Here is a 26,958-nt window from a genome sequence, read left to right on the forward strand (position 1 = left end):
GACAGCAATATTCTCAATTGAAAATAAAATTTACCTCTACCTCCCAGGCACCAGTGCAATTGAACAAAGCATGTAATGTACTTTTATGTTATTCTACATTAACACAAACATGTTCTTGATCATAAGGCAACATGTATACAGCATTGTTTCACCATCTGCATCCATGGGTTATATTATTAGTCAAAATTGTTTGACATCCTTTTCATAAAATGTAAAGTGTACAGATGAATGTGACGGTTACTGAAGAAACACTGATAAAACATGTGCAGCAGTGGTTAAAGCAATAGGCTACAATGTTAGAATATCCTGAGTTGACCAATGACTACTATAGTTGTAATAATCAGTTAATTATTTCCTTAAATCTAAGAAACATTTATCTGACTATTTTTAATCCACTCATTTACATGTGCTATCTCCTTTCAGCTCTGTGCCACTGGGCTGGACCTCTGGTTAAACAATTTAAAGACCCACTTTTTAGCTCCACAGTGGATTACCGGCATGTTAGTCTTTCTTCCACTATTGTGTCCTTTTCAGTTCTTTATTTACAACTTCCAACCAAACTGAACAGACTTACTGTGGTTGCTGCCCCATGACTCTGAGGATGTTTTCAACCTAATATGAAGTCTCACCTCACACTTATTTCAAATCAGATTCAAAAAACAAGTTTTCCTCTTGCCTTTAACTGTGATGTAGTTCTTTTCACAAGTTCACCTTTATCTCTTTGAAAATATAAACGAAACTGCTTTCATATTTTGTTTGTTCAGCTTAAAAAATGACCATTTACTTGGTATTTTACTCTCATTAGGTTTTCTTCACACCTCCTGATAACTTTGTTTTTATTTTATCCTTCTAAAAGAAAAGCACATTGGACCAACTTGTATGAGAATCATTTAAGCTTTTAAAAAATGCATTTAGTGGGATTATACGTGAATCTTTCCAAGGGAATTTTTGGCTATACAACAGTGACAGGACTGTGCTGGACCCACGCTATAAATAAATATGATGGAAAATATCAATTATGTTGCTTTGACCAAAACAAAGACAGAGTGTGTGTCAAAACTCAAGAAACGACAAGACATCTGCCTGCTGAATGTGCTCATCACAGACTGTATCCGCGTGACGCATCATTTCAGAAGAATTCCCCGCCTAAACTTTTACCCCCTTTACCTTTGGCCCAGAACGGTTACTATGGTTTACGTCATTGCTCCGGACAACATCTCGCGATAACTCACGGCATATATCAACAGCGGTCGTCGCTTTGGAAACTCAGTCGGCTTATTGACAGCATATTGAGGTGTATTTACACGGTAAGTCACACTTAATTTCTTTCAGTTTTTGTCTAACATTTCAGCTTAGTCGGACTTACCTCCAGCTTTTATGTGTGAAACTTAGTTTCTGTATTGCGGAAGTACCAGCCTTTTTATCCAGTCGTTTCCACACAAAGCAATTTAAGTGTTTTAAGAAAAAGCCTTATCTTTCCTTTATAGATTTTTTTGAGCAGAAATGGCAACAGCTGAAGTTATCTCAAATCAGGTGAGTCCATTTAAGACTTTGCACTCCGATACAGTACGTTTATCTCATTTTTGACGGCTGTGGACTATCTCACTACCATGACTAATATGAAAGACAAGCAATAGAGATTCAGTCACCTGTAACTGTACTTAAAGCCATATGATTGTTATAGTCTTAGTAAAATACCTGGGTGACAATAACTGGCTGTTAATTGATGTTTAAATTAAATAATCTACATAAACAATGAATGAACATTCTTCAGTCCAATTTTCTTTGTAATTTTCTTCCAGAATGTGGTGGAGAGAGTGACTAGCCTTCCTCTGGTGAGCTCCACCTGCAGCTTGGTGTTTACTGTGTATGCCAACACCAAGGACAACCACCCTTACATCAGGACTGTGTGTGAAGCTGCAGAGCAAGGGGTCCGCACCATCACCTCTGTGGCCCTCACCACTGCTTCACCCATCATCGGCAAACTGGAACCCCAGAGTGAGAACCTTTAACATATTCTGACAAATTTACTTGAAGCCACATTTATAAATAATTATAGATTACAGGAAAACAAAACAGTCTTATTTAACATGTGAGGATAACTATTTGATAATAGTCTCAATCACATGAGCAGACTTTAAAAACATAGTCCAGGTTACTTGGTTCTTATCCTGATCCTTCACTAGTTCTTATAAATCAACCCTAAATGAAACCTTAAGCCCACATTTAAATATATAAAGTGTTAACTAATTTGCTTAATAACTAGCTTTGTTCTCCCTGCAGTTGCCATTGCCAATGACCTTGCATGTAAAGGTTTGGACACAATTGAGAAAACCTTGCCAATTCTTCATCAGCCCCCTGTGCAGGTATGGTATCAAGCCAAATTACACAACGTGGATGTGGACTAATATCCTGTAACCTATGCCCCATCTTTCACAACTGTTGATTTCTGACAAATTTCACAATTGCCATTTAAAAAAAACTAAAAATTGATTTTCCCTGGCCAGATCGTCTCCAGTGCTAAGGATGTTGTAACCAACGCCAAAGATGTTGTGACAGGCAGAGTGTCTGGTGCCAAGGACACTGTCTCCGACACTTTGAGCATTGTTGTGGAGAAGACTCGCGGTGCGATGCAGGATGGGATGGAGAAGACAAAGGCGGTCGTCAGTGGGAGTGTAAACACAGTGCTGGAAAGCAGAGTGGTGCAGCTGGTCAGCAGTGGAGTGGACACAGCCCTCAGCACATCTGAGAGGCTGGTGGAGCAGTATCTGCCTCTGTCAGAGGACGAACTGGGTGAGTGGGGCCAAAAGTCTGATTATGTCAATACCAAGGGGCTGAAAGTTAATAAAACCCCTTGAAATACAGATGTCTAGGTTTAGCCTAAAATACTATATATCAAAATACTGAAAACATCCCATACATGTAGCTCTATCCAAGTTTAAAAAAAAAAAAAAAAAAGAAGCTGGTAAACTTGAGCTTGTTCGTAACAAGCTGTACCAGGGTCGGGTATTAACAGGGTGTCTGAGTTTAATGAAGGATTTGGTTCAGCTTTGCTGAGAACAGGATTTATCATATTAAGAGTTGAGTGTAAGTTTGCATTAGCTGCCTGTTTTTTCAGTTACGGTGGTATAAAATTATATTTAGTGTCAGTACTACTGCATTTATCTCTAGATATGAACAAGTACATAACTACATTCTTCAACCTTAAAGCCTCTAATTATCCTTTTATGCTGAAGGCTGTTGCGCTTTTTGGACATTTTAAAAAAATTCTTTGATTTCATGACCAGAAAAATCAATTACTAAATCACAGTCTGGACTTGTGGCATGGTGGTTTTTCCTCATTTTAAATAAGACGTTTTATGTTCCCCTGCCTTGTGACAGAGCCAGAGGCAAAAGCTACGAAAGGCTTTGATAACAAGGAACCAGGCTACTATGTCCGCCTGGGTTGTCTGTCTGCCAAGCTCCGAAAGCGAGCTTATGTCAGAGCTATGGCCAGAATACGTGATGGCAAGCAGCGAAGCATGGGATTCATCTCTGAACTCAACTCCACTGTTGATCTGGTGCGTCCTATCTGTACAATCAGATGTACATTTACCCTTCCCAGTTACGGGAAATGCTTCAACATCTACTTGTTACCACTACAATCTAAAATCATGTGAAGTCTTTTCCAAGTTGTGTATTCTGCATTGAAAATACATTTTGAATGTTTGCTTGTCCAGATTGAATATGGCAAAAAGAATCTTGATGGCGCTAACAAAATGGTGAACAAGCAGCTGAATTCATTGGTGTCATGGAAGTCCAGTAGTCCAACCCAGGAGAATGGTCACCATGCAGAGGTAAACAGCACAAACAAAAGAAGTTTCAGGGGAAGAAACAAAAAGAAAGTTTGATATTTTACATGCATTTCTTTGAGCTTGTGTTCATGTTTTCATTCCATCCACTTAGGTAATAGAGTCTCGTACCTTGGTCCTGGCACGCTCCCTCACCCAGCAGCTCCAAACCACCTGTCTGGTCCTCGTCTCCAGTCTGCAGGGGCTTCCCAACCATATCCAGCAGGAGGCTCTCTCTCTCACCCACTCAGCTGTACAAGTCTACAACAGTTTCAGCAAAGCTAAGGGGCTGGGAGACCTGCCAGACGGTGTGTTAGTCAACAGCAAAGTCCAGCTGGCAAAAATGAAAGATTCCCTGGACAATGTCATGGATTACCTGGTAAACAACACGCCACTCAACTGGTTGGTGGGTCCCTTCTACCCACGAATGACTCTAGAGCAGACACACGCAAGGGCCGCCGTTCCCAGCAGCACACAGCCAGCATCTTCCAGCTCGCCCTTTACTCAGCCACAGAAGGATGAGCCCATGGAGGTGGAGATGGAGTCACTGAAATGCCACCAGCAGTCCACTCTAGATCTGCCTTATCAGTCCAAGTAATGGTTTTGTGAAAACTTTGCATGAAGAGATTTTACTTTTATGCTGAATGCTTGATAATTACAGTGTAATTAATTTCTCCAACATAATATAACAGTCACCATCTAATGCTTCAATCAGCCACAAATGTATTCTTTCACCTTTGTATAACAGCAGCTTAACAGTTTATTTCTAGAAAAAACATTTTTATTGGGTCTACAAAGCTTGTAGTCAGTCTCCCAGCCAACATGCAAAGATAAAAATCACAGATAAATTGGGATTAATGTGAAATACATTTGGGGTTATTTGTCACAAGTGGTACAATACAATAAGTTCTTCTCATGTTACCTTAAACTTCTGTCACGCTAGATGTATAAAAACAGCAAATGTAAACAAAAAAGGTTCATTTCCATTAGTTTTGACAATCATTAGTTTTAATAAACTGACTTTACAAACTGAAGACATGTGTATTTTCTTCTTTTTATTAGATTTGACAAAAAAAATTTCTAAGTTTTAAAACATCTTATTCAAAAGCTTTTGGAGAAGTTCTTAAATCCAGTCCAATACCAGACATTTTCCGGTCACAGTCGACGTTCAGACATCAAAACTCATCGTTGACATCGATTCTTCTGAGAGAGATAGTCCATCAGACTCTGAAAATCCAAATAGGTCAGTGCATTTCTAGAACCCTTCCCACCCAAAGTCATTCATTCGGACTTTATAAAGAGTGCTTTTACCGTAAGCTTCTGGATGTGGCAAAGTGCAACGTCATCAAGCAAGTCCCAGTTAATGTCATCCTTGTTCTCTTCAGAAAAACTGACCATCTAAGAAATAAAAACAGACTTCTCAGACATCAAAACTATACATTTAAAGTTAGGTCTTAGTAGGGACCAGTTTTTAAAAAAAAAAAAAAAAAAAAAAAAAAAAAAAAAAAAAAAAAAACGCTTTCTGGTAACAAATCAGTTCATTTCTTGGCTTCAGGTCTGACAAACACCCTGCTGAAACTGAGGCTTTCCTAGACTTTGGATAAATCTAGCCAGTGAAAAGCTCCAAAGACACAGGTATACTCATCCATCAGCGGTGATTTCACCCCAAGCTTCACTCTTTTCAGCTTCTTGACTAAATCTGAGGTTCATGTGAAAGTTTAGTTAAGTCAACTCTGCATATTTCGAGCATGACATCTCATTTTACAACACTTATCAATATTTAGACCTACAGCCCACCAGTGCCTTTGAGAGAAATACATAATTCACTTTTATAGCAGAACTTTGTTACTAACTTACTAATAAGTGTTTTTTCTAAACATTTAGAACCCCCACCCACCCAAGCCAGAGCCATATACCTGTCCCTGCGCTGTCGTCACAGTGATGTGCGCAGCAGATCCTGCGGCTGAACACTGCAGGTCCCCAGTAGACATGACAGACCTGTAACAATACAAAGTTTACATCAGCACATCATTTAAGTCAGCAGCTCAGCATCTTCTCCAGCACAGAACAGCAACAGACCTGAGTTTTGGCGTTTTCTGGCTCGATAAGGTCTGCTCATTGCGATGCATCAAGCTTTGAGTTCTTTTGACAGTCGCAGATGAGGCCCTACGTACAGATACATGCAAATCAATACCTTCACAGTGTTGACTAGAGCTCAAATGTCTTTCATTTAATGTCTTACGTCAGATTTCCTGCACTGTTACTACCAGCTAAAGTTCTGGTCCTTTTTGTCCCCTTACCACCCTAAAAATAGAGAAATGATTTTTATGATTGATTTTCCATAACCAGTCTCCATCTTAAACATTACCTGAAAAAAAAAAAAAAAAAGTGCTTTTGCACCAGACGGCACTGGAAAGCATAACATTTTGTACCAATGATGACCTACCTTTGTGGGTCTGGATGAGGACTTCTGAGAAGAGTCAGAAAAAACTGTTGGCGAATCAGTAGATTTTCCTTGTTTTTCCCAGAGGAGAGGGGTCAAAATGCTTAATGTGTGACATTTGGTAGCAGATTTTCAACCGTGTTATGTGTGCTCGAGCATCGTGGTTAAAAAGAAAATTTAAAAATAAGACAATTACCTTTTTTATTGGGTATGTGCCTGAGTGGCAGAGACATCTCACGGGACTCACTCTGCAAAGTTGAAGTGTTCTGTATTCATTTAAGTTTAAGAATATTCCAAGCTTTGCTTTCAATTTTTCATATTTAAAGAGATTTACACGGGAGGTACTTTGTATATAAAATGGAAAAAATAACTAACCTTCATGACTATAGACACCTCACTGGCAGAGACTCCCTCCTCTTACAATGCCAATCCAAAAGTAAAATGTGACAGTTATCCAGTTAAAATTTAAAAAAAAAAAAAAAAACAATACAAGAAACCTTTAAAACCAAGAAAACTCACCACTTAAATCCCCCATGAGGGTGTTTTTCAGAGAAGGGGGCATCTTCATCAGCTCCACTGCGAAGGCTTTCTCCACTGTGTCCATCAGGTTCTCCAGTTTGGCTTCTAACTCGTTCAGGCGTTCCTGTGCTGTAAAATAAGATTTTGAAGCTTTTAAAAGCTAATAAAAATAACAATACAACGTAAAACCTCCCACCTAAGATGTTACGCCTACCTTCCTTCTCAAACTGCTGAATGAAAAGCGACAATCTTTTCTGGCGCATCTCCACAAGTAATTGTTCTTTGTTCTTATGTGTGCTTTCAAAGACTTTCGAGCGATTCGGCGGCATCACGTCTTTCAATCTTTGCAAAACGGAAAAAAAAAGTCAGAAGTTCAGTTTGGGAATTAAATGACAAAAGTGAATTGTGACTCTTCTTCTTATAGGCGCACCTGTTAGCGATGCGCATTTAATACTGGTATTCATGCGCTAGAAAGAGAGAAGTGATAAGGTCATGCTTCTTGGCGGAAGGACACCATTAGACTAACCAAACCCTCTCTTACGATCCCAAATGTTTTCTCACTATTTACCATTTTATTAGTGTTTTTCAGAAATATTGACATTTATGTTATAGTACTGTCAAAATGTTTTCAAATCTACTCAATTCAGTATACTCATTACATTTTGGCCCAAGGTGTACTGCAGGCCGATTGCCTCATTTCCATTCATATGTTGTGTTGGCCAGATGTGGCACGAAGATAATATGCTGTTCAGTTGTTGGCAATGGCTCGTGTTTTATTGACTAAATATGGCCAGAATATTAGAAAACGACATTAAGTTAGTTACAGTAAGTATTATGAAGGAAAGTATTATCATGGCTCTATCTTGGCAGCACTATCAATCAAGTCAAAATGCTGGCCATGAAAAAAAATAAAATAAAATAAAAAATAAAAAACTGCAAATGTGGGCCATGTTTGGAAAAGAAAAAGTCTTATTTTAGTGTCAGTCTATTTTTTTAAGCATTCTCCTGTTTATGGATGTTTTAATAAAAACAGAACCAAAATGTGTAAGCCATGAATCAAAACAAAATAGTACACTCCGTAGCTCAATAATGCATTTAACTACCTTAAGTAATTCTTTTCTTTGTGACAAAAGTTTATCACATTCTTGTAGAGGCAGTTTGACCCATTACACTCGAGCTTTGCTTCTGCCTTTGAGGGTTGTGAGCATTTCTTCAGATGTAACTATTTATTTTGGTTTTTGAGCATTGGAGTCTCTTGGAGTAAATCTGTAAGGATGTCCTTTGCTAGAAAGATTGATAACCATCATCAGTGTTTTCCATTTGTAAATATTCTATTTTTAATTATTTGGAAATAATGGGCAGCGACAAGTGTTTGAGATAATTACCGATGTCTTTCCTCCTTGGCATTGTGTCAACTCACCTGAATACCAGCAAACCGCTGATGCTCAGATGTGCTGACTATCAGTTAATTATTACAGCACTTAGCTCTAATTTAACCTAATTGCAAATCAATCAGTAGGTTTGTTCTTGGTTTTACACCCTCCTACATTCAAGCTTATCTTTAAATAATCCCAGTGTTGGTCTTCACCTGAGGGTGTAGTTACCACCTGGTAATAATTACGTCCTGATATGTCCATCCACCCATTATCTTCCGCCGCTTGAATTTGCAATCTTGTTCTTTTGCTCACTACCCATAGCTCATGACCATAGAGGTGGGCATGAACACAAATGTCAATACACTGAATTAAAATTAAAAGTAATTTGTTTTTGTACATTGATGAGGATTTGCTGAAGATCAGAACCAACGCATGCAAGTATGAAACAGAGCAGACAATCAGTTCACAAACTCATTTATTGCAGCACATCTGGTACAGACATTCATTTCCTTTCCACAGGACGGTAAGAGATCATTTAATCTATTTAAAAATAGAAAAAAAAAGGTATTTTCTGTACAACCAAGGAGATCAAATTTACAAAGTCAGTACAGGATGGAATCCCTTAGGACAGATTAAAAGGGAACAAGTGAGAGTTAGTTAATAAAAATCCTAAATTAGCACAGCATCTGCAATCCAAATGTCAATAATACAAAAATAAATAATTCAGAATTTTTTTTTGTTTGTTTAGAGAAAACTACATACATGTTAATTTGCAGATGCAGATTCATCTTCTCACCCTGGGTTAAGGTCAGGTCTTAATGTACGCAGTGCAAGTGGAATATCTTACATTATCTAATCTATACAAGTCTTTCTCCCAAATCTACAAGTAGTCTACATCAATTTCCCAATATTTCATAACAGCGCATTTCCTTGATTTTCTGTCTGTTTCAGCATTTAGTGGAATGTCATGTCAAAGTCTTTCTTTCTGCACATGGTATCAGCAATGCTGAAAAAGCCCTTTGCTCTTGAAAAGCTCTAGTTGCGAGCGCTTTTACTTAAAGATACTAGGTAAACCTTAAAGGCCATCCAGTCTGCATGGATTCCTCACTTTAAAACACCTCAATCTATGCTACAGTAAGGAATAACAAGTACATGTAAGCTTGAAGCTATTATTATAAGGCATATTTAAGTAGAGGATGTTACTTTTAAAAGGAAAAACATTGTTAGAAGCATAGGTGACACTCATGACTGCATCGGCAAGGCACTATATCAAGCTACTGTTTGTCTTGTTTTATTTGTTGGAATCAGTAGTGTGGCACTCCTTTAGGGTTGGGGATGTTATCTCAAAATAAGCTGGTTGTGGTGTTGCTGCAAGAACCAATACTTATGCAAGACCTGCTTTGATTGCAGGGGATCTGGAATGTTGTGAAAGCATTTTAGTGATTGATTAGTGATTGTCCATGGTCTCAGTCTTCTATTTACTTGCATACTGCAACTACATATCCACACAGACAAAGGCCTCATCCCCTCCCAAACATGAGCTCGTGTGTTAACACTTAAACAACTTGAGCATTCATTAAGACTTGGCTCATGCAAACAGTCAATTCATTGAAACTCGATGCCTGAAAAATAGGCAACCTTTGTTTTTTCCCCACTCAAGTGAAAAATATGTACAAAAAGAGACACAAATCAAGATTTTTTTTTTTCCCCTCTTGTTCTTTAGAAAATGCACAGTCTGGTTCTGCACTGAATGATTAAGTCACACTGATCTGGAAACAGTTGGGAAAGATTTAACCATGGTGACCAAAACTATTAAGACAGGGAATTAACAGAGATTAAACACAAACACCAACAGAGATGTCAAAACATCGTTCAGCAATTAATTCTATACACCACCTGAAAAAAAGAAAAGTCCCAAAATAGTCACAGATTTCCAAATAGTGAGCAAAAACAGTCCCATGTGATCTGAAGGCAGCTGCTTGACAAACCTCAGGAAAGAAGAAATCATCTAAAGGCTCAAACAAAAAAACAAAAGAACCGTCAGCTTCCGAGACACAAATGTACCACATTAAGCGAGGAGTTTTTAAAAGTTCATTCTTCTTTTTTCCCTCCTGCGGTGAGATTTTGCATCTCCGCTGCAGAGGGCAACCGCGTTCAGATGACAGGAGCTCCAAAACATTTAAGGCACCACTGGACACTGGGGCTGGGCGGGTGGTCGATGCGGTGCAAAGACTCTGCGCTCAGCTCGTCGAAGGCCTGGCGATATTCCCTGTCGAAGGCCTCTGCAAATTATAAAGGAGGGGAAGAAAAGAAGAGAGAAGAAACTCTTTACTATCTAGCAAAATAACAAAACATGACACCAACTTGGGATCTCAGACATTACTGGTCTATTTATTTTTTAAACACTCACTTACCGATGTCAATATTCTCTCGTCCCAAAGCCACCAATGAAAGAAACAGAATTTCTCTGTAGATACTCCTGAGAGAAATTCAAAACAGAGACAAGACATAAGACGTGCTTTCTGCGAGACTAAATGTGCAGCTGCATGACAGCCACCAAACACAAATCGGTGCCTTAAAGCGAGACTGTCAGACCTCTGACGTTTCACACCATCCGGACGCCGGTTGATCTCTCTGTGAAGCAGGTTGATTGGCCCGTAGACATCATTAGTCTGGATGTTGCGAACAATGGTGTTGAGGAGAGTACGGATCTCCAGGTGGTCTGTTGGAGCCAAAGTCCCTTTCTTTTCCACTAGGAGCAAATAAAAACACAAACATAATCAAAATTTGTGCTTGAAAATGATATGCTTAAAATAAAAAAATGATCCTTCGTGATAATTTCTTCTGACCTTCAATGAAACAGCAACAAAAAGCTGGTATGAATAAGATTTATGCCATGGTGGGATTTGAAAGCTTGAGTTTTACTGCCCTCTAGTGGCTGTTGTAACTTTTTCCATTTGATGAATGAATCAATTTATGTTAAATGAAAAATATATCAACTGCAATCTATGCACTTATTGGAACTCACAAAAGGTCCTCCAGAGCAGATAGAGAGGCTCTCCGGGTTCCTGATGCAGGTTGATGTTGTCCCACAGGAGCTGTACGAACACCTGCTTACTGTCCTGAGACAGCGTCGTCAGGGGCAACTGCACCGATAAATATATATGTCAGGATAGAAAGTAATGACACTGAGTGAAAAAGACTGAAAGGTAGCATGCTGGTGTTTACCTGTACGCCATTGTTGCAGTGTTCAGAAGTCAGAATGAGACCAGGTAAATGAGTGGGCAGGTCCAGGCGGCGGAAATACCAAACCAGGTTCCAGAAAATAATTGGATGCTGGCTGAGAAACTTGTGGGTGTAGATCACCTGGAAAGATGGGAGTCCAGATGTTGATAAAGAATGTTGTAAGTGCGTCCGATAGAAGTACAGTGGACTGTATTTACCTGATCTCCCTCATTCTCCAACAGGGTCTCCAGCTCTTTCCGTAAGACCAGAGGACTGAGGTACGGTACAGACACAGGTTTGGGATTTGGTCGTTTAGTTCCGATGTCATCCTGTTGAACACAGTATTTCAGCAATCACTGTCAAATGCAACACATGAGAAAAAAAAAGCTTTCATGGTTCACACAAGACAGTAATGGGCACTGACCGAGACCTCATGCAGACTACAGGGCAGGCTAGTGGTAGAGACACCATGTCCATGTCTCTGGGAGTGGTCCAGGCTCTGCAGTGGGCCTCCAACACTGTTGCTGCGTGTCAGTGAAGTTCCACTGCATTTCTGCTGCTTACCTGCTGCCTGGTGCTCCAGCAAACCCAGAGGGTCTGACTGCACGGGCTCTGGAATCAGACTGGAATCACAACAAGCAAAGAGGAGTCAGGGGGAGGTGCTGATGGTGGGCACTGAGCATGCATAAGTAGTTTGTGTTGCATACTGGCAATCCTTGTCACTTTTTACCTCTTATGCACTCCAGGACGATTATCTGGATTTTCCTTTGGTTCCTCCTCGGGGAAACTAATGAGATCTGGTGCCTTTATGTCAGCTGAGCTACTTGCTGTGGGATGAGGACTGCTGCTGCTGTGAATGCTGTCTCCTGAGGCACTGGGATTCATATAAAACCTGAGAGGGAAAAGACATTGAACAGGGTCAAATGCAAGTCTAAAAATGAACATGAACAGCAACATTTTTACGGGGAATCAACACCGATTCCTACCCAGGCACTGTGCGCAAATCATGAAACTCAATGTGCAGTAATGGTAGGAAGGCTGTGCGACAGAATGGACAGTTTGTATTGAGGTTGGAGTCATCAGCTGTCCAGCCTGCCATGATCTCCTCGTCATACACCAGGGCTTCACATGAGCGACACTGGGAGCAACTAGACATCAGCACCTGTCGGTGAGAGCATGCGATTAACCAGACAGGAACCATCCCAATGGCATATACACTATTCACAAAAAGTTAGGGATATTCATCTTTTGGGTGAAATTTCACAACAAGCCTAAAATGCATTCAAACCTGTACAGGTGAACTTAATGTGATCTTCTCTAAGCTTTTAAATGCACATGTCCAACTGTTAAATGTTTCAATACATTTTGCACAAGTTGCTGTTCTCTAACAAGGAGCTTAACGGCAAAAATCACGGCAGGTGTGTGATCCTTGAATTGACCAATAAATGTCCTGGTTCAATTAGAGCTGGTGTTTAAACAGTTGTCCTCATCATGCTGTTCACATTTTGACATCATGAGACCAAGACGACACCTAACAGTGGAACAACAGTCCCTTGCCATTGCGATGCTTCAAACAGGACGTTCTCAGACAGAAGTGGCCACTGAGCTTGGAGTGTCACAGAGTGTCATCAGCAGGTTGCAACAGAGATATGGAGAGACTGGAAGAGTCACAGAAAGGCCTAAAAGTGGACGTCCTTTGGCCACATCCCGTGCTGATGACCGCTACATTGTGAACACTGCCCTGAGAAACCGGATGATGAATGCCACTCAACTCCAGGCACGTTTAAGAGAGGTGAGAGGCACCCAAGTGTCACGTCAGACCATTCGAAACCGTTTCCATCAGCGTGGTCTGCGTGCTAGACGACCTGCACGGGTACCTGACCACACCACCAGGCACAGGCATCATCGTCTTGCATGGGCCAGGTAGCATTTACGCTGGACGAGGAACCAGTGGGCCTCAGTGCTGTTCTCTGATGAAAGTCGATTCACACTGAGCAGAAATGATGGCCGGCAACGATGTTGGAGACGTCAGGGAGAGCGCTATGCATCAGCCACTGTTGTCACCAGGCGAGCTTTTGGTGGTGGCGGTGTTACAGTGTGGGCAGGGGTGTCCACTTGGTACAGAACTGCCCTACACTTTGTGAATGGTACAGTGACAAGCCCATACTACCTGAATAACATCATTAATCCAGTGATTGTGCCCCTACATGAACAGCACAGGCCTAATTTCATCTTCATGGACGACAATGCTCCTGCTCATCGAGGCCGCATCATCAGGGAACGGCTGTTGGAGACTGGTGTACCTCAAATGGAATGGCCTGCACTCTCTCCAGACCTGAATCCCATTGAAAACCTGTGGGATCAGCTGAGCCGTCGTGTAGAGGCTCGAAACCCTGCACCCCAGAACCTCAATGACCTGAGGGCTGCCCTTCAAGAAGAGTGGGATGCCATGCCTCAGCAGGCAATAAGTTGCCTTGTGAACAGCATGAGACGTCGTTGTCAAGCTGTAATTGATGCTCAAGGGCACATGACGAGATATTGAGACGTTCAAATTTTTTGTTGTGGTGTAACTACCATTGTTGTTACCTTTTGTGTTGAATGAATTTTTTGAGATAAGGAAATCAGTAGTGCATCCTTCTACTTAAATGTCTTACTTTTATGATATTATATCACTGTAGCATGAACATATTGCATTTTCCATCAATTTCACCTGAAAGCCAAATATCCCTAACTTTTTGTGAGCAGTGTATGTGGTGAAGGCACAGCATGAACAAAATAGGTGTTTTCTTTATTTCCAACCTCCAAAGCGCAGTTCTGGTAGATGCTTGAGGACGAAGCATGATGTGAGGAGCTTTGCTCAGAGTCGGGACCCCTGCCTGAACGCCCTAAGGTTGGGTCTGCAGTCAGACATAAAACAGATGTGATCACATGTCTGCTAACCTCAGAAAGCAGCCCTCTGGGCACTGAGTTGTCATGCCTCTCAGGTATTTATATCAGCAAGTGAGCGCTTACGTGTCTGTTGGGTTCCTCTGCCCGTGTCACTGCTGCCACTGCTGCTGCCCAAGCTGGTGCTGCTCTGATTTAGTCCATTAGCTCCCAAACTTGGGATGGCCCTTCTCTCAGGGCTGGCAACCAAGTCATGTGCAGACAGGATGTGTTCATCCAAATGAGCTGGGAAGCCACTGGTGCTCGGAGTTTGTTCATCCTATGGGGAAAGTCGGATACTTTACCCAAATGGCTCCACATTGACTTCATGAGTGCTCAATTTTATATGAGAAGAAATCATGAAGCAGAAAGACCTCCAAGTTAGAAACATTAGCATTACTTCAGAAGCTGCCTGTTTAGAGTTTTCCTTCTATAATACTCACCTCATCGTCTGAATATGCGTAAACTGATGCAACGGCGCCCCACATTTTGCTGGCCACAGTTGCAGCTTGCTTCATACTCGATTTTAACACGTCAATTTTCGGTCCTGACAGCAGGTTGTCCATTTTGATTCCTGAAATGGTGTTAATGACAGATCCCAGTGACCCTCCCTGTGAGGACTTGACCAACGCCGTCAGTGAGGCTGATTTAGATGCTGGGCTTGCTGTTGTGCTTCCAGCAGTCTTCGTCTTTGCTGCAAAAGTCTTGGATCGAGTGACGTTGCTGAAGCTTCGTTTTGGTGTGTCGACTGGTGAGCTAGTTGGAGTTTTTACCGGAGGCACTGGGAGGCTGGACCTCCGCTCCAGGGACTGCTTGGGCTGAGGACTGTCAGTGGAGTCTCCCTGGGTCTGCTGGAGCTCCATGCTGGAGGACTTGGGACCCATGGGACTTCTCAGACTCATGTACATTTCAATTTCCTCAGCCAGGTTACGGGATACCACAGCAGGCATGGAGTGCGGTGGCTCCTGACTTTTAACAGAAGCTGACTCATCACTCTCTGACACCAGGAGGGAGAGCGGGTCAGAGCCCATCTCCACATCTGCTCTCTCCAAGGTAGCTCCTCGCACTCCTGACTCATCCTCGTTTGTTTCAGTATGCTTCCTCTCCTTGTTATCTTTCTTCCCCTCAGCCGCCTTGCACTCTTTCTTATCTGCTTTACTTTCTTCTGATGCTGTTGAGCACTTTTCTTCAGGCAGTTTACGTGACACGGTCTTATCTTCTGGCTCCTCTTCCAAGTCCTCAAATAGTGCTTTGGACACACTACAAGGTGGTGGACTCTGAGTCCCAGAGAGAGCTGCAGCCAGAATACGAGCATCTGCACCCATCTGGCTGGCCATGTGGTCCACACCTTTCTCCAAGAGCATTCCAGCTCGGGTTTCAGCGCTGAAGCTACAGCTACGTTCAGAGAAGGCCTTCTGCCGCTGCTGCTGAGTCGACTTAGCTGCATCCTCTGATGTTAGCGTCGTTTCCTCATCAGATAAAGACACACTATTGTTCTTGCTGTGTCTCCTGAAAAGCTTCCCTGCCCCTAAATAATGAAAATAGAACAGAAGTGGGTCAGCAATAAAAGTTGAAAAGCTTCTTTCTGTCTTAAAAGCTTGAGAAAATTTCCAAGCAATGTCCAATATTCTCATAAAAAAAAAATAAAAAAATGATAGTTTAAATTTTTCCTCACCTTTTTCCCTTCTACCATCAAAGCTGCCTGTTGACAGCTTAACAATGCTGGGGACAGGTGAGGGTACCTCCACAGGACTTGGGGGCTCTGCAACCGCCACTGCACTATCAACTGACCCAGCAATGTCCCCTCCTGGTTAAAAGAAATAGATGCAGGCACATGCATGACAGGCAGAAATGAAATCCTTTAGAGCCAATAGAAGAAACTGCATCATGTGAGGCTGACCATTATGCTGTGCTTTAGCATCGCTTCTCCGCTCGGCTAAAGAGACAGCTGTATGCGAAGGCTCTGCCAGCTCCTGGTGCAACTCATCTTTAGAACCATAGCCTTGATCCGACTGTCTTCCTGTAGATAACAAATCCCCCACACACCAGGAAATAGTCAGAAATCCTGCAAAATATGTCGCTTTCGAAGCGTGAGACCTGCAGCTCAGAGAAATCTGTACCTGTACTACAGTGGCTGTCTGCTGTGTCTCCCATGTCATGGTGGGGGGCAAAGAGATTATGTTCCTCGCCATTGACATCGTTTGAGCTGTCAGCACTTCCGTGGCTCAAACTGTCAGCGTCAGTGACTGCTGATCCGTCGACTGATGGATCTAGAGGAGGACAAAGGAGGTAGGAGGTGGGTAGAAAGCTGCAAGAAAACATAAGTGACAGAATGAAAAAGTCGTTCCATTCGGACCTGTGGACGGTAACGTGGATCCCTTCTTGGAAGACATGCGGTTTTGAGCGTGCTTGAACTGCGCCACTCCACGAACCACATTACGCAACTTGGTCCACATAAAGAGGCCGCTGTGATTCCGGCTTGGCCACGGGCTCTCCAGGACAGCCTGCAGAGAGCGGATAAAAGCAAAAGATGTCCAATAAACCGGTCACACAGAAAGTGGTAGTCTTCTTTTTAATACTGAGCAAAATATAAAACCTTGTTGTAGTATCCATATGTGATGGCGTTGGGATGTACTCCAGCTTTCTTCATCTCAACCAGGACACGCACAGCCATAACAGGAAGACCCCACACGCCACAGAGCTGCATCACCACTCTGTAACACACCTGGCAGCCATGCACACAAACACAAGTCAATTTTCAGACCTCAGTTTTTTTGAGGAAAAATGACAGATGCTATAAGACTACATAATGATTATCTGTAAATCTTGCACATGTGACTGCACCTCATCCAGGATCTCCACCTCCGCAGCCCTCATCCTCAACAGGACGTTGTAAGCCTGCTGCATGGCTCGGCTCTTGGACTTGGCCAGTCGTACAGCTGCTGGCAGGCAGATGAACCACAGGCTGTAGCAATGACTGAACAGACAGCGAGCCCACAGTGGTGGGTTGGAGTAGAATCGCTTCGCCATCTTGTATGCTAGCTTGATTTCCTGTTGGAACAGGTCATTTGAAACACATCAATTTTTTTCCCCTTGTGTGAGGTCTTCTGCTGCTGAATTTGACTTTGTGCATGCAAACCTGCTTGGTTCTTTTAGCTAGCAGTGCAGGGCTGCTGGAGAGACTGGCCCCTGCTGCTCTGCTGCTCAGTGCTGGACGAAACTCTTTGGGACGATCAAACAGACTCATCTGCAGCCGCGGGAAGCCTTTATAGCTGAAGGACACAAAATAATATAGTCTCAATGACCGATGAGTACAAACAACTTTTTCCATTACTTAATTTTTTTCCATTACTTAATTGTAGTTTAGGAAGTTTAATTGTAGTTTAGGAAACTACAATTAGTTTAGGAAACTACAATTAAGAAAGACTTACGTGTATTTAGGAGAAGGTTCAGATCCATTGTCAGCTGGAGGTTCAGGAGGCATTACAAAGACGGTGTGTTCACTCTTTTGAGACTCATCAAGTTCCAGCAGCTTTGTGTCCTCGCATGACTCTCCTTCAACCTGCAGGGAAAATCAGATCCAGCGCCAAAAATGCAAGACTTTAATAAAAAAAATTTAAAAAACCCAAACAAAACAGGTAATTTCCTACCTACTGGATGAAAGTACATAACTACAAAGCATCATAAAATCTGTAGAGCTTTTCCAGTCTGTAGCACATGCATGTTTGATTGTGATTAGGATTTTATACCAAAAGAAAAGCAGGAAATGTCCATGCTGCTTGCAGTATATGTTTATCAAAAAGGAAAAATCTGATTTGCCTTTATCTTTCAATATTAGTCACATCACAAACATAGAGGAGGGGAAAAAAAGCTGAAAGAAAATCTGATTGCAGCAACTGTAATTACCTTGGTACCCTTGTCGGTAATTTTATCAAAGGGAAAAAGCTGTAAGAAGAGGAAAGAGAGCAAAGGCAAAGGAATGAATCAGAGGAAATTTTGGTTTCCTTAGTCCTTCCCAGCACACCAATGTTATTTTACCAACAAACCACAGTAAAACAAAAAGCTTTTTCCTTGAAGGAAACAACCAGTGAAAGAGGAAAAGCAAAACAACAAAGGCCTGCCGCTGGCTGGCAGTCACCTTCTCAATGCAGTCGTCAAAAAAGGCCAAGCCGGTATCCTTGTCGCTGACAAAAGTGCACTCTTCAATGAAGCGGATGAATATCTGAGTCTTTGTGAGCTGGGAGTAGAACTTCTGATGGGCACGGTCTCTGCTTTTGAGGAAACCTACAACATGAGACATTTATACATTAATTCATAATTAGACTGAAAGTCTGAGGCCTTCTTGACTTTGTCTTAAACTATTTCGGATTAAATTTCAAATATAAAACATGTCCCCAGTGATGTTGTCCTCTCAGCCTCAGTGTATTTATTACACTTGAGTCACCATTAATCAATTAATGTGCAGCTATTTAGAGATGTGCTGATAGGTGCAGACTTGAGAGCATTGTCCTTCATTCTAGTAATATGTCTAAGATTGATTTGAAGTACAGGAACTGGGAGTCGATTGCACAGAAAAAACGAATCAATCAAACTAATCAAAGGGATCATAGCTGAGGAGGAAGGTAATAAAGAGTTTAAAAATTCTCATATACAATGATAACTAGGGCTGTGACGATATGCTTTTGTCTCGATTCGATTAGTTTCAGATTTTTTGGGTGCTGATTCGATTTAAATTGCAATTCTCACAATTCTTCAATATTGCTAATTTTTGTATATTAAAGAAATAAAATAAAAAGAATACAACTTTTTCCATTTTTCTTGGTTTTAATGAGGAAAAAACAACCCAGTAGTCAGACTATCATTCTGCTACTATAATGTCCAAGAAGACAAGGAAAAAGATCAATAAAAACAATAAAACAAAAAATAAAAAATTTATAATTGATTATTTTTATTTATTTGAAGAAAGAAAAAAAAAAAGATTTTAAAATTCTATTAGATTTTCTCACCCCTAGTGATTACTGAGAAACTCCTGAAAATAAATGCACCAAAACACGTCCACAACAACTGGTACTATCTGATTTATGGAAGTAAATCCTTCACAAGGTGCAAGAACCAGAAGATTAAGAACAACTTTCACAAAAACACCTTTAACATGTCCGGTCAGCTACCCACCTTGCAGGTCGTAAAGGGAGTTGGCAGCCGTGGCCTTTTCTGAGGGTGCCTGGGTGATTGGCTTTAGGTAGGAACGGTAGCCTTTCAGGATGGAGGCCATGAAACGGAGAAAGGCTTCTTGGATTTCCATCTCCAGGGCCATTTTTTTCTTGTGCCAAGTGAAGTCTGCCTCAATAGGAGTCAGGTCAAGCGCAGAGTTCTCCTGCGGTGTTTGACATATTGAAGCTAAAATGGAAAAAAATAGCTAAATTACTGTCCAAGTATTCTCTTTCCTACAGTGTGTTAGCTGTGTTTGCATGTAAAATTCTGCTCTGTGCTCAGACTTTTACAACTGCAAACAGGTTATTTTCCAACACAGAAATCCCTACTCTTAACTTGCCTAAAACACATTTACGCTTTTCTTTGATCACATCAATCACTGTGTAGTACTTTTGCATAATGCTAACACACTGGTTAGCTTGGCAACCCTAAATAAATAAATAAAAAAAGATCCTATTTTTATCCAAAAAAGTCATCCATGTAAAAATGTGTTTTGTAAAGATTCTGTAAATTAAACCTCACAATCTTCTAGCCTTTACTGGATGGTTTGAAATCTTTAATGTAATAACCAAACATTTTTTTTTAATTTTCTACAAACAATTCATGTCTTCAATTCTTGTTAACACAAGACACACGCTTGAAAAAGTTTTAATTTCCTTCTTGTCGGCTTACCAAGAAATATGGTTTAAATATCTGAATGAATGGAGACTTGTTTGCTTCTTTAAAATACTTCAATTGCTTCTTTTTTTATGACCACAAACACAGAAAAGGTTTTCTGTGACATCAATGTTGGCAGTATATTTTTATTTTGGATTTCATTTACATCATTAACTACTTAATTTCAATGAGGGATTTCTCCATTTTCACAGTGTTTTGTCAACAAATAGTGTCTATGTACTTTTACAAGACCTAAATTAAATGACACAAAATTAAATTAATGTCAATTGTTCCCTAATTTAAGATGTATGAATCCCGGTATGTGCCCCCCCCCCCCCTCCTGTTGATTTCTCTATTGTATTATAGGAGGTAAATGGGTGAGTTTGTGTCACATGTGGGAGTGAGATGCAGTTTGTACCAGTGGCCAGCTGGTGGTACAAGTTGCTCAGTGAGTTAATAAGACTCTTGCAGGGCTTCTTTGGAAGGTTCTTCCAGCTGCTGTGTCTCTTCTCATCGGACCTGTAACATAAATTCCATGAAGTCAGTCAGCTGAACATTACAGGAGAACGGCACAAACAACATCTGCAATGTGCTCTTGGTTTAACAAATGTCTGTGTGGCCCTGCCAAGAGAAGTCCTTTAAGACTGTGTGAGTTTTAGGTACAAGGTAGAATGAAAAGACAGCATACAGGTAGATAGTGTTGGTGTCCAGATCCACACAGACAACATCTGGCGGGGGGTCGTACAGGTCAAAGTAACGGGAGTCAACACCCACTATGAATGGACATGGGGCGTTGAGGACTCCAGCGAGAGAGAGTGGGCACAAGGGGATGTAGGGACACTGCCACTGGAAGGGGAAGATCATCTAAAGAAAGACAACACGGAGGTGATAGTGTGTGAGCAATCATGGTAAAATGAGAACAAATGCACGAGAAACAACATCACAAGTGATGGTTCAGTTTATTTAGACACTTGACAAGTAAACTTTTCTGGTACTATGCATTTTAGTTGGGGTGAAATTGGTTAAAAAATAACTGAATAAGATTTAAATGCTGGTGTGTACATACAGCCACGACAGCCTCGGCCACTCCGGTGAGCACCGCAGGCCGGAGCGAGTGCAGCAGGATCTTACTCTCCAGCAGGACAAAGTGCAGCAGCGTGGCACAGTTCTCAGAGCCCAGATTCATCAGCAGGGTGCCGTAGTCTGCTCCGCTGACCGGGAAGAAAATCGAGGAATGAGTTCAGGCAGACAGAGGAAAACAAAATAGAAAGAGCAGGAAAAGATGAAGGATGGAAAGAATGAGGCAAAAAGAAAAAAAGCCTCGGTTGGCTGACGGACTTATAACTGGCTTGTAAGAGGAATTAGACATGATTTATAGAAGTAGAAAAACAAGGGAAGTACTGCAGGTATAAATACATGACTCATTTAAAACTGATCTAAATATTGGTTTCAACATCAACATCTTACTGAAATGTGTAAAAAAGCTGCTGACAGAGTAAAATCAGCTGACAAAGCCAGTCACATTTTAACTGAGCTGAAGAAAACACAAGCATCATCTTTCCTATTTTTTAAAATTATATTAACTTCGTTCTTTGTTTACATTACTAACTGAATTGTGCCGAGTTTCTACACTATAGTTCATAATGTGACCACTGTAACAGGCCTTATAACTACTACTCTAAATTAATTTCCTCCTTTGTGCAATGTTTGTCTAATCCTTGTAAATCACAAAGACAAAGGCAGCAACAGCAGGTTATTATTTACTTACACATAGCTGAATGTTAGCTTTAACAAAACAGTGTCAATCTTTACATAAGGCAGCAGTCAAAAAGAGGACAGATGGGCCCTGACTGAACTGTTAACATCAGCTGTGAAATCATCCTAACAGCACAACTAAAACATGATGTTTTCAGTAACAGGATCTCACTTTGAAAAAACTGAATTTGGACCTGTCAAAGATATTTCATGAAAGACTGATCAGTATACTTGAGCTGACGATGACTACATTACAGCTGAGAATATTGTTTGGAGTAATTCATTCTCAGCTTAACAAAAAGTGAATAAAAACGTGTCAGAAACGTAATTGGTCCATTGCTTTTCTCCAGTCAAATTTAATGCAACTAAGTGTTCGTTTTGACTTGAGGGCACTTTTCTGGTTAAAAGTGTAGCGATTTTATGATTTCTGAGATTTAAATAGAATCGAATCAAACTTTATTTATAAAGCACTTTTCCTATAATAAAATGTAACATCAGATGCTTCACACAATATCATCATTAAAGCAAGGCATTTAAAAGGTGGCATGTAATTTAAACTTTTAAGCCCAGCAATAATTTTCATTAAAAAGTAAACAAGAAGCATTTGAATAGCACAGACATGTGCCATGCCTTTATTCTTTTTTTTTTTTTGCCAATGATTGCAGGAAATTTATTTTAGTAAGAAGCTCTAATTGCAAAATAATCCGATAGTAGAGAATCCTGTAAAAAAGAAAATCCTGGACCGAAACTTAATCAAAATCCATCTATAAGTTTGAGTTATGTTGCTAACAGACAAACGGAAAAAGAGACAGACAGAAACATACGCAACGTACGAGGTCCTACACAAGTTAAGAAATTTTGCCTTGTCTGTAGCGACATACTGATGGTTTTTTCTTATTGGGGGGAGAGGCAAAAGAGCCCTTTAAATCATAAATGATGAATAGAATGTGTAAACAAAAGATGAAAGATTCTGTAAGTAAAAAAGGCAGAAGTACCTGAGAGGTAAGGGCGTACACACAGGCTGGGAGAGGATCAAATTGTCATGTACCGAGAGCTGCAGAGGAAATGCAGTCATGTCAAGTTGAATAATTCTAACATAAAAATCAAAACAGAAATATACTCTTTTTACGTTAAATTAAAATATCTGCAAGTAGGCATAAAATCTCATGTATGAAAACTCATTTGTCAAACAGGCACAGGTGAACCAACATTATCAACAAAACTTGACAGTTATGTAGGGTGGGGTGGGGATGAACGTGACTTAAAACACGATGTTGCTGATATTTTCCAGCAGAGCTTCCACCTTGACATGGGTAAGCAAGGTATGTTTTGAACCTGAAAGACCTCTTTCAGTGAAAACATGCACAGGCAGGTTCAGTGAACAGGTTTTTCCAGACCTACTTCGCATGATCTTATGCAGAAAAAAAGGACATCTGTTCACATGAATTCAAAAGGTTATTAAAATGCTGTCTGATCCACATTTAAAAAAAAAAAAAAAAAAAAACCAGAGCGAGTCTGCTTCACTTTTTCCACAGTCCAGTAAAGTCTGGCCAAGAATGGGGTGTACAGAGGAGTTACAAGCTAAATGATCAAAGAGTGAGGCAAAAAGATGCCACACTGCATTTCCAATGTGATCTGTGACAGTTATTTTCATACTGCCAGCATTCATGCTCATGCTGACAACCCAAATTTTTGTTGTTGATCATTAAGTCATTGTAGGACAAATTGAGTCTTTTGTCTCTTTCCAATTGTAGCTTCTGCTCAACTTTAGTGCATTACTGGTGGAAAAACCAGTGCCTGGATTACATACTTTCTTTTTAAGAATATCATAACTCTCCATGTTTTTCTGTATTTTTTTTGTTTTTTTGTAAAGTACAGCTCCAAGGTTGTTATTGTATACTCCATTATCTTTTCAACCTAAACTGGATGGGCAGTGTGTACACTTTTACAGTTCTTTGTTTAGCTCCTCAATAAGGCAGTGCCACCGTATTATGTTCTGTGCTGTGACAGACATCCCCCTGTTGTATAGAGAATGCACATGTGACGACATTGTGGCTTTCTCCGCCATTTTGGGAGTACCCGGCTAATGTTCACAACTACACTTTCAAGTTTCTCACTAGTAAACTGTGTTAAACAAATGTCTAAAGTACACCGTAAACAAACATCCTTTCTGCGATGAGCTCACAAGAGAGGTCAAGAGAGTCATGACGATCCAGAGACACTGTCAAGTGGTTATTTTAGTTGTGCAGTATTTCCCCACTTGAAAAAGGACTCTTTACATGAAGGACGACAGGACTTCACTCTTTGCTTTTACGTTGCTTTACTTTCTTTTTGAGCAGCAGCCGTAGCAGCAGTAGCAACAGTAGCAACAGTAGCAACAGTAGCAACAGTAGCAACAGTAGCAACAGTAGCAACAGGTAAAAAACCTCAAAGGAAAACCAGAAGACATAATGAATATACATTTTACAAAATGTTTTACATCAAGGTTTTAATTCTACTGCAATTTTTAACTTCACTGCTTTTATCATACTTTTAAATCATTTTAAATTGTCATAATTGTCCTTACTAATGATGACTTCATTATGTTTTTACTTTACCGCATGTTTAGAGTTCATTCACAATCACACATTTGTAGGTCAGAGTTCACTTTCTCCGTGCGACCGTGAACGCATCACACATAGTGACAGTGCTTTATGCGAGATATGCAGCATAGCTTACCGGCTGTTCTTCAGGGATTGTAAAGAGATGACTGCACGGTAGGTTAGTTTCTGCTTTTTGCGGCAGCTTATGGCTCGCGCTATTTGCGCTGTTTGAGCCGCTTTTTTGCCGATCGCACGGACCACACCACAGTTCGTGTTGGCTGCGTTGACAGTCTCTCAGTGCGCCTGGGCGCGTGCACGCTGTGATTACTCACACCTGCGGGCGCGTGAGTGTCTCCGCTCGGGGCGGGGAAAAGAGGAGGAGACGCAATGGGCAGTTCAACCAAACACCTCCCACTCGATCTTGCCACGGAGAGCCGTTGGGAAGGTCGCAAGTCGGTTCCTGTGAACTGCTTCCATGTCCGTTAGTTCTGCTCCTCGATTGGTAGAAGAACAACCAAACGCCTTACATCTCTGTGCAGTATTGTGGTTTGGGTGTTTCCTCCAAGGCTTGCAGATGGTTGGTTAGGTAGTGCTCTGGTCACTGGAATGCAGGAGCTTGAGACAACTTTTACATGTACATCCCTTACAATGCCTTTTTTGTCAGGATTTGTACTCACGATCCGTCCAAGTTTGAATTGTCCTCTGATGGCGTTTTGATCGCACAGCCAGACGACATCACCCACAGCAACGTTCCTTTGTGAGGTGTGCCATTTGTTCCTGACAAAGAGGTTAGGACCTGCAAGTTGGCTCCAAGATCTCCAGAATTTGTTAACCAGGTTTTGCATTTCTCTTAGTCTTTTGTAGGGATATTGTTCAAAATCAAACGTTTTGATATCACCATCATGTGAAGCACGTCCAAGTAATAAAGCATTTGGTGAAACATACCGGACAACATCCTCACAGCTCTGTACTCTGGCATCTATTGGGCGCTCGTTGGCCAGGTTGGCAGCTATTTGCAGTGTTGTTTGAAACTCACTGTAGGTGAGATTAGTCTCTCTGCCCAGGCTTTGGAGTGCTTTCTTTACGATTCGGACAGCAGCTTCTGCCGCTCCGTTGCGGTGAGGTGAGTCTGCTGGTTGTATTTTCCACTCCCATATTGTGCCGTTCTTTGCAGAGGCCTCTTCCAAACCAAGTTTATCCTGACTTTCCAAGAATTGGTACAGCTCTTTCAGTACAGGTTTTGCCCCGATGAAATTTGTTCCAGGATCGGACCAGATCCTTTTCGGGTGCCCTCGGATTGCGGTGAACCTCATGTATGCCATTAAGAAGCTTTCGGTTGATGCTGCATTAATCAGGTCTGTGTGGATTGCTCTACTGGCCATACAACTGACGACAATGCCCCATGCTTTCATCATCACTCTTTTTTTCACCTCATCTTTAATAAGATACGGTCCAAACAGGTCGACTGCTGCGAATTCGAATGGGGCCGCTGGTTCGGACCTTTCTTGAGGTAGGCTTCCCATTACCTGTTGACACCTTTGGGCTCTGAACTTTCTGCAGAAGATGCAATTCTCCACAACTTTTTGAGCAATTCTTCTGCCTTGGACCACCCAGGCTTTCTTTCTCATTCGCAGCAATGTTGCGGCCACTCCTTCATGACCAGCACTGTGTGCCTCACGTGCAAGCAGTGTTGAGATCCATGCACCATGTGGCAGGAGTGGTACAGCAGTCTTTTCTTGATTAAAGCTCTGTATTCGTCCACCACAGAGCAATAACCCTGAATCTTGTTCTTTATAGACCACTAAGCGGTTCGTTGTGGTAGCAGGGAAGGTTACTCCATCTTGAGCTGCAAGGAAAATGTCTTGCAGCGCATCCTGTCGCTCTCTGACAGTGATGACTCCCTTCTCGGGCACAGCCTCCCACTTTTGTGTATCCAGGGACTTTATTGATCCAATAAATTTCTTTGCAGCTCTCCACATTATTGCGATAGTTTTCACAAGACGTGTTAAGTTGCTGAAACGTTGCTCATTTATCAAGTTTTTGACAGTTGATCCAGCCGGTGGTCTATGAGGTCTTTGTTGAGTTGACAGCTCCATTTCTTGTCTTGCTTTGGCTCTTGTAAGCACTGACACAAATGACTTTTTCTGCATTTGGCAAATGTTTTCTCTGGCAGTTTCCGATACATCTTTTGCTGACATGATTGGCCACTCGTTTTCTTCAAGGCTGAGGAAGTGCGGTCCTTGTTGCCATTCGGAGCCCTCGTCTAGCTGTTCTGGACCAGCTCCACGTGTGATTATGTCTGAAATATTTAGTGAACTGGGAATCCACCACCATTCTTCAGGGTCAGTGGCACTTTGGATTTCTCCAATCCTATTTGCAAAAAAGGTCTGGAAACCGTAACTCTCCCGACGGATAGCACCCAGGATGGTTTGACT

General features: G+C 41.3%; 3 protein-coding genes across 3 annotated transcripts in view; 1 reads left to right on the forward strand and 2 right to left on the reverse strand.

Moving 5' to 3' along the window:
• Positions 1 to 1,238: 1,238 nt before the first annotated feature.
• plin2 (perilipin 2) lies at positions 1,239 to 4,428 on the forward strand (the record flags this gene model as incomplete). Its single annotated transcript, XM_079257798.1, has 8 exons — positions 1,239 to 1,307; positions 1,488 to 1,533; positions 1,803 to 1,998; positions 2,284 to 2,366; positions 2,508 to 2,793; positions 3,382 to 3,560; positions 3,720 to 3,836; positions 3,946 to 4,428. Exons 2-8 carry the CDS (start codon positions 1,504 to 1,506, stop codon positions 4,426 to 4,428), a joined length of 1,374 nt encoding a protein of 457 aa, XP_079113924.1. The 5' UTR covers positions 1,239 to 1,307; positions 1,488 to 1,503.
• Positions 4,429 to 5,012: 584 nt separating this feature from the next.
• On the reverse strand, positions 5,013 to 7,121 carry cdca9 (cell division cycle associated 9; the record flags this gene model as incomplete). Its single annotated transcript, XM_079257800.1, has 7 exons — positions 5,013 to 5,057; positions 5,142 to 5,228; positions 5,747 to 5,828; positions 5,910 to 5,996; positions 6,131 to 6,134; positions 6,793 to 6,921; positions 7,007 to 7,121. The coding sequence occupies 7 exons, from the start codon at positions 7,119 to 7,121 to the stop codon at positions 5,013 to 5,015; spliced, it is 549 nt and encodes a 182-aa protein (XP_079113926.1).
• Positions 7,122 to 8,654: 1,533 nt separating this feature from the next.
• The window catches only part of dennd4c (DENN/MADD domain containing 4C), a 47,614-nt gene continuing 29,310 nt past the window's right edge, over positions 8,655 to 26,958 (reverse strand). The window contains exons 8-34 of the mRNA XM_079257908.1: positions 22,937 to 22,995; positions 21,253 to 21,397; positions 20,875 to 21,050; positions 20,605 to 20,705; positions 19,491 to 19,715; positions 18,457 to 18,602; positions 18,225 to 18,263; positions 17,750 to 17,880; positions 17,458 to 17,590; positions 17,163 to 17,369; positions 16,915 to 17,043; positions 16,675 to 16,822; positions 16,439 to 16,588; positions 16,219 to 16,338; positions 15,994 to 16,125; positions 14,762 to 15,846; positions 14,406 to 14,598; positions 14,193 to 14,290; positions 12,380 to 12,555; positions 12,124 to 12,285; positions 11,818 to 12,016; positions 11,612 to 11,722; positions 11,397 to 11,534; positions 11,197 to 11,314; positions 10,764 to 10,920; positions 10,583 to 10,647; positions 8,655 to 10,450 (exon numbers count right to left, since the gene is read on the reverse strand). Of these exons, the coding sequence (XP_079114034.1) occupies positions 10,323 to 10,450; positions 10,583 to 10,647; positions 10,764 to 10,920; positions 11,197 to 11,314; positions 11,397 to 11,534; positions 11,612 to 11,722; positions 11,818 to 12,016; positions 12,124 to 12,285; positions 12,380 to 12,555; positions 14,193 to 14,290; positions 14,406 to 14,598; positions 14,762 to 15,846; positions 15,994 to 16,125; positions 16,219 to 16,338; positions 16,439 to 16,588; positions 16,675 to 16,822; positions 16,915 to 17,043; positions 17,163 to 17,369; positions 17,458 to 17,590; positions 17,750 to 17,880; positions 18,225 to 18,263; positions 18,457 to 18,602; positions 19,491 to 19,715; positions 20,605 to 20,705; positions 20,875 to 21,050; positions 21,253 to 21,397; positions 22,937 to 22,995 (4,671 nt within the window). The 3' untranslated portion in view covers positions 8,655 to 10,322. The remainder of the gene's footprint in view (positions 10,451 to 10,582; positions 10,648 to 10,763; positions 10,921 to 11,196; positions 11,315 to 11,396; positions 11,535 to 11,611; positions 11,723 to 11,817; positions 12,017 to 12,123; positions 12,286 to 12,379; positions 12,556 to 14,192; positions 14,291 to 14,405; positions 14,599 to 14,761; positions 15,847 to 15,993; positions 16,126 to 16,218; positions 16,339 to 16,438; positions 16,589 to 16,674; positions 16,823 to 16,914; positions 17,044 to 17,162; positions 17,370 to 17,457; positions 17,591 to 17,749; positions 17,881 to 18,224; positions 18,264 to 18,456; positions 18,603 to 19,490; positions 19,716 to 20,604; positions 20,706 to 20,874; positions 21,051 to 21,252; positions 21,398 to 22,936; positions 22,996 to 26,958) is intronic.

This window comes from Telmatherina bonti (assembly GCF_933228915.1).
Source record: "Telmatherina bonti genome assembly, chromosome: 18".
NCBI lineage: Eukaryota > Metazoa > Chordata > Actinopteri > Atheriniformes > Telmatherinidae > Telmatherina > Telmatherina bonti.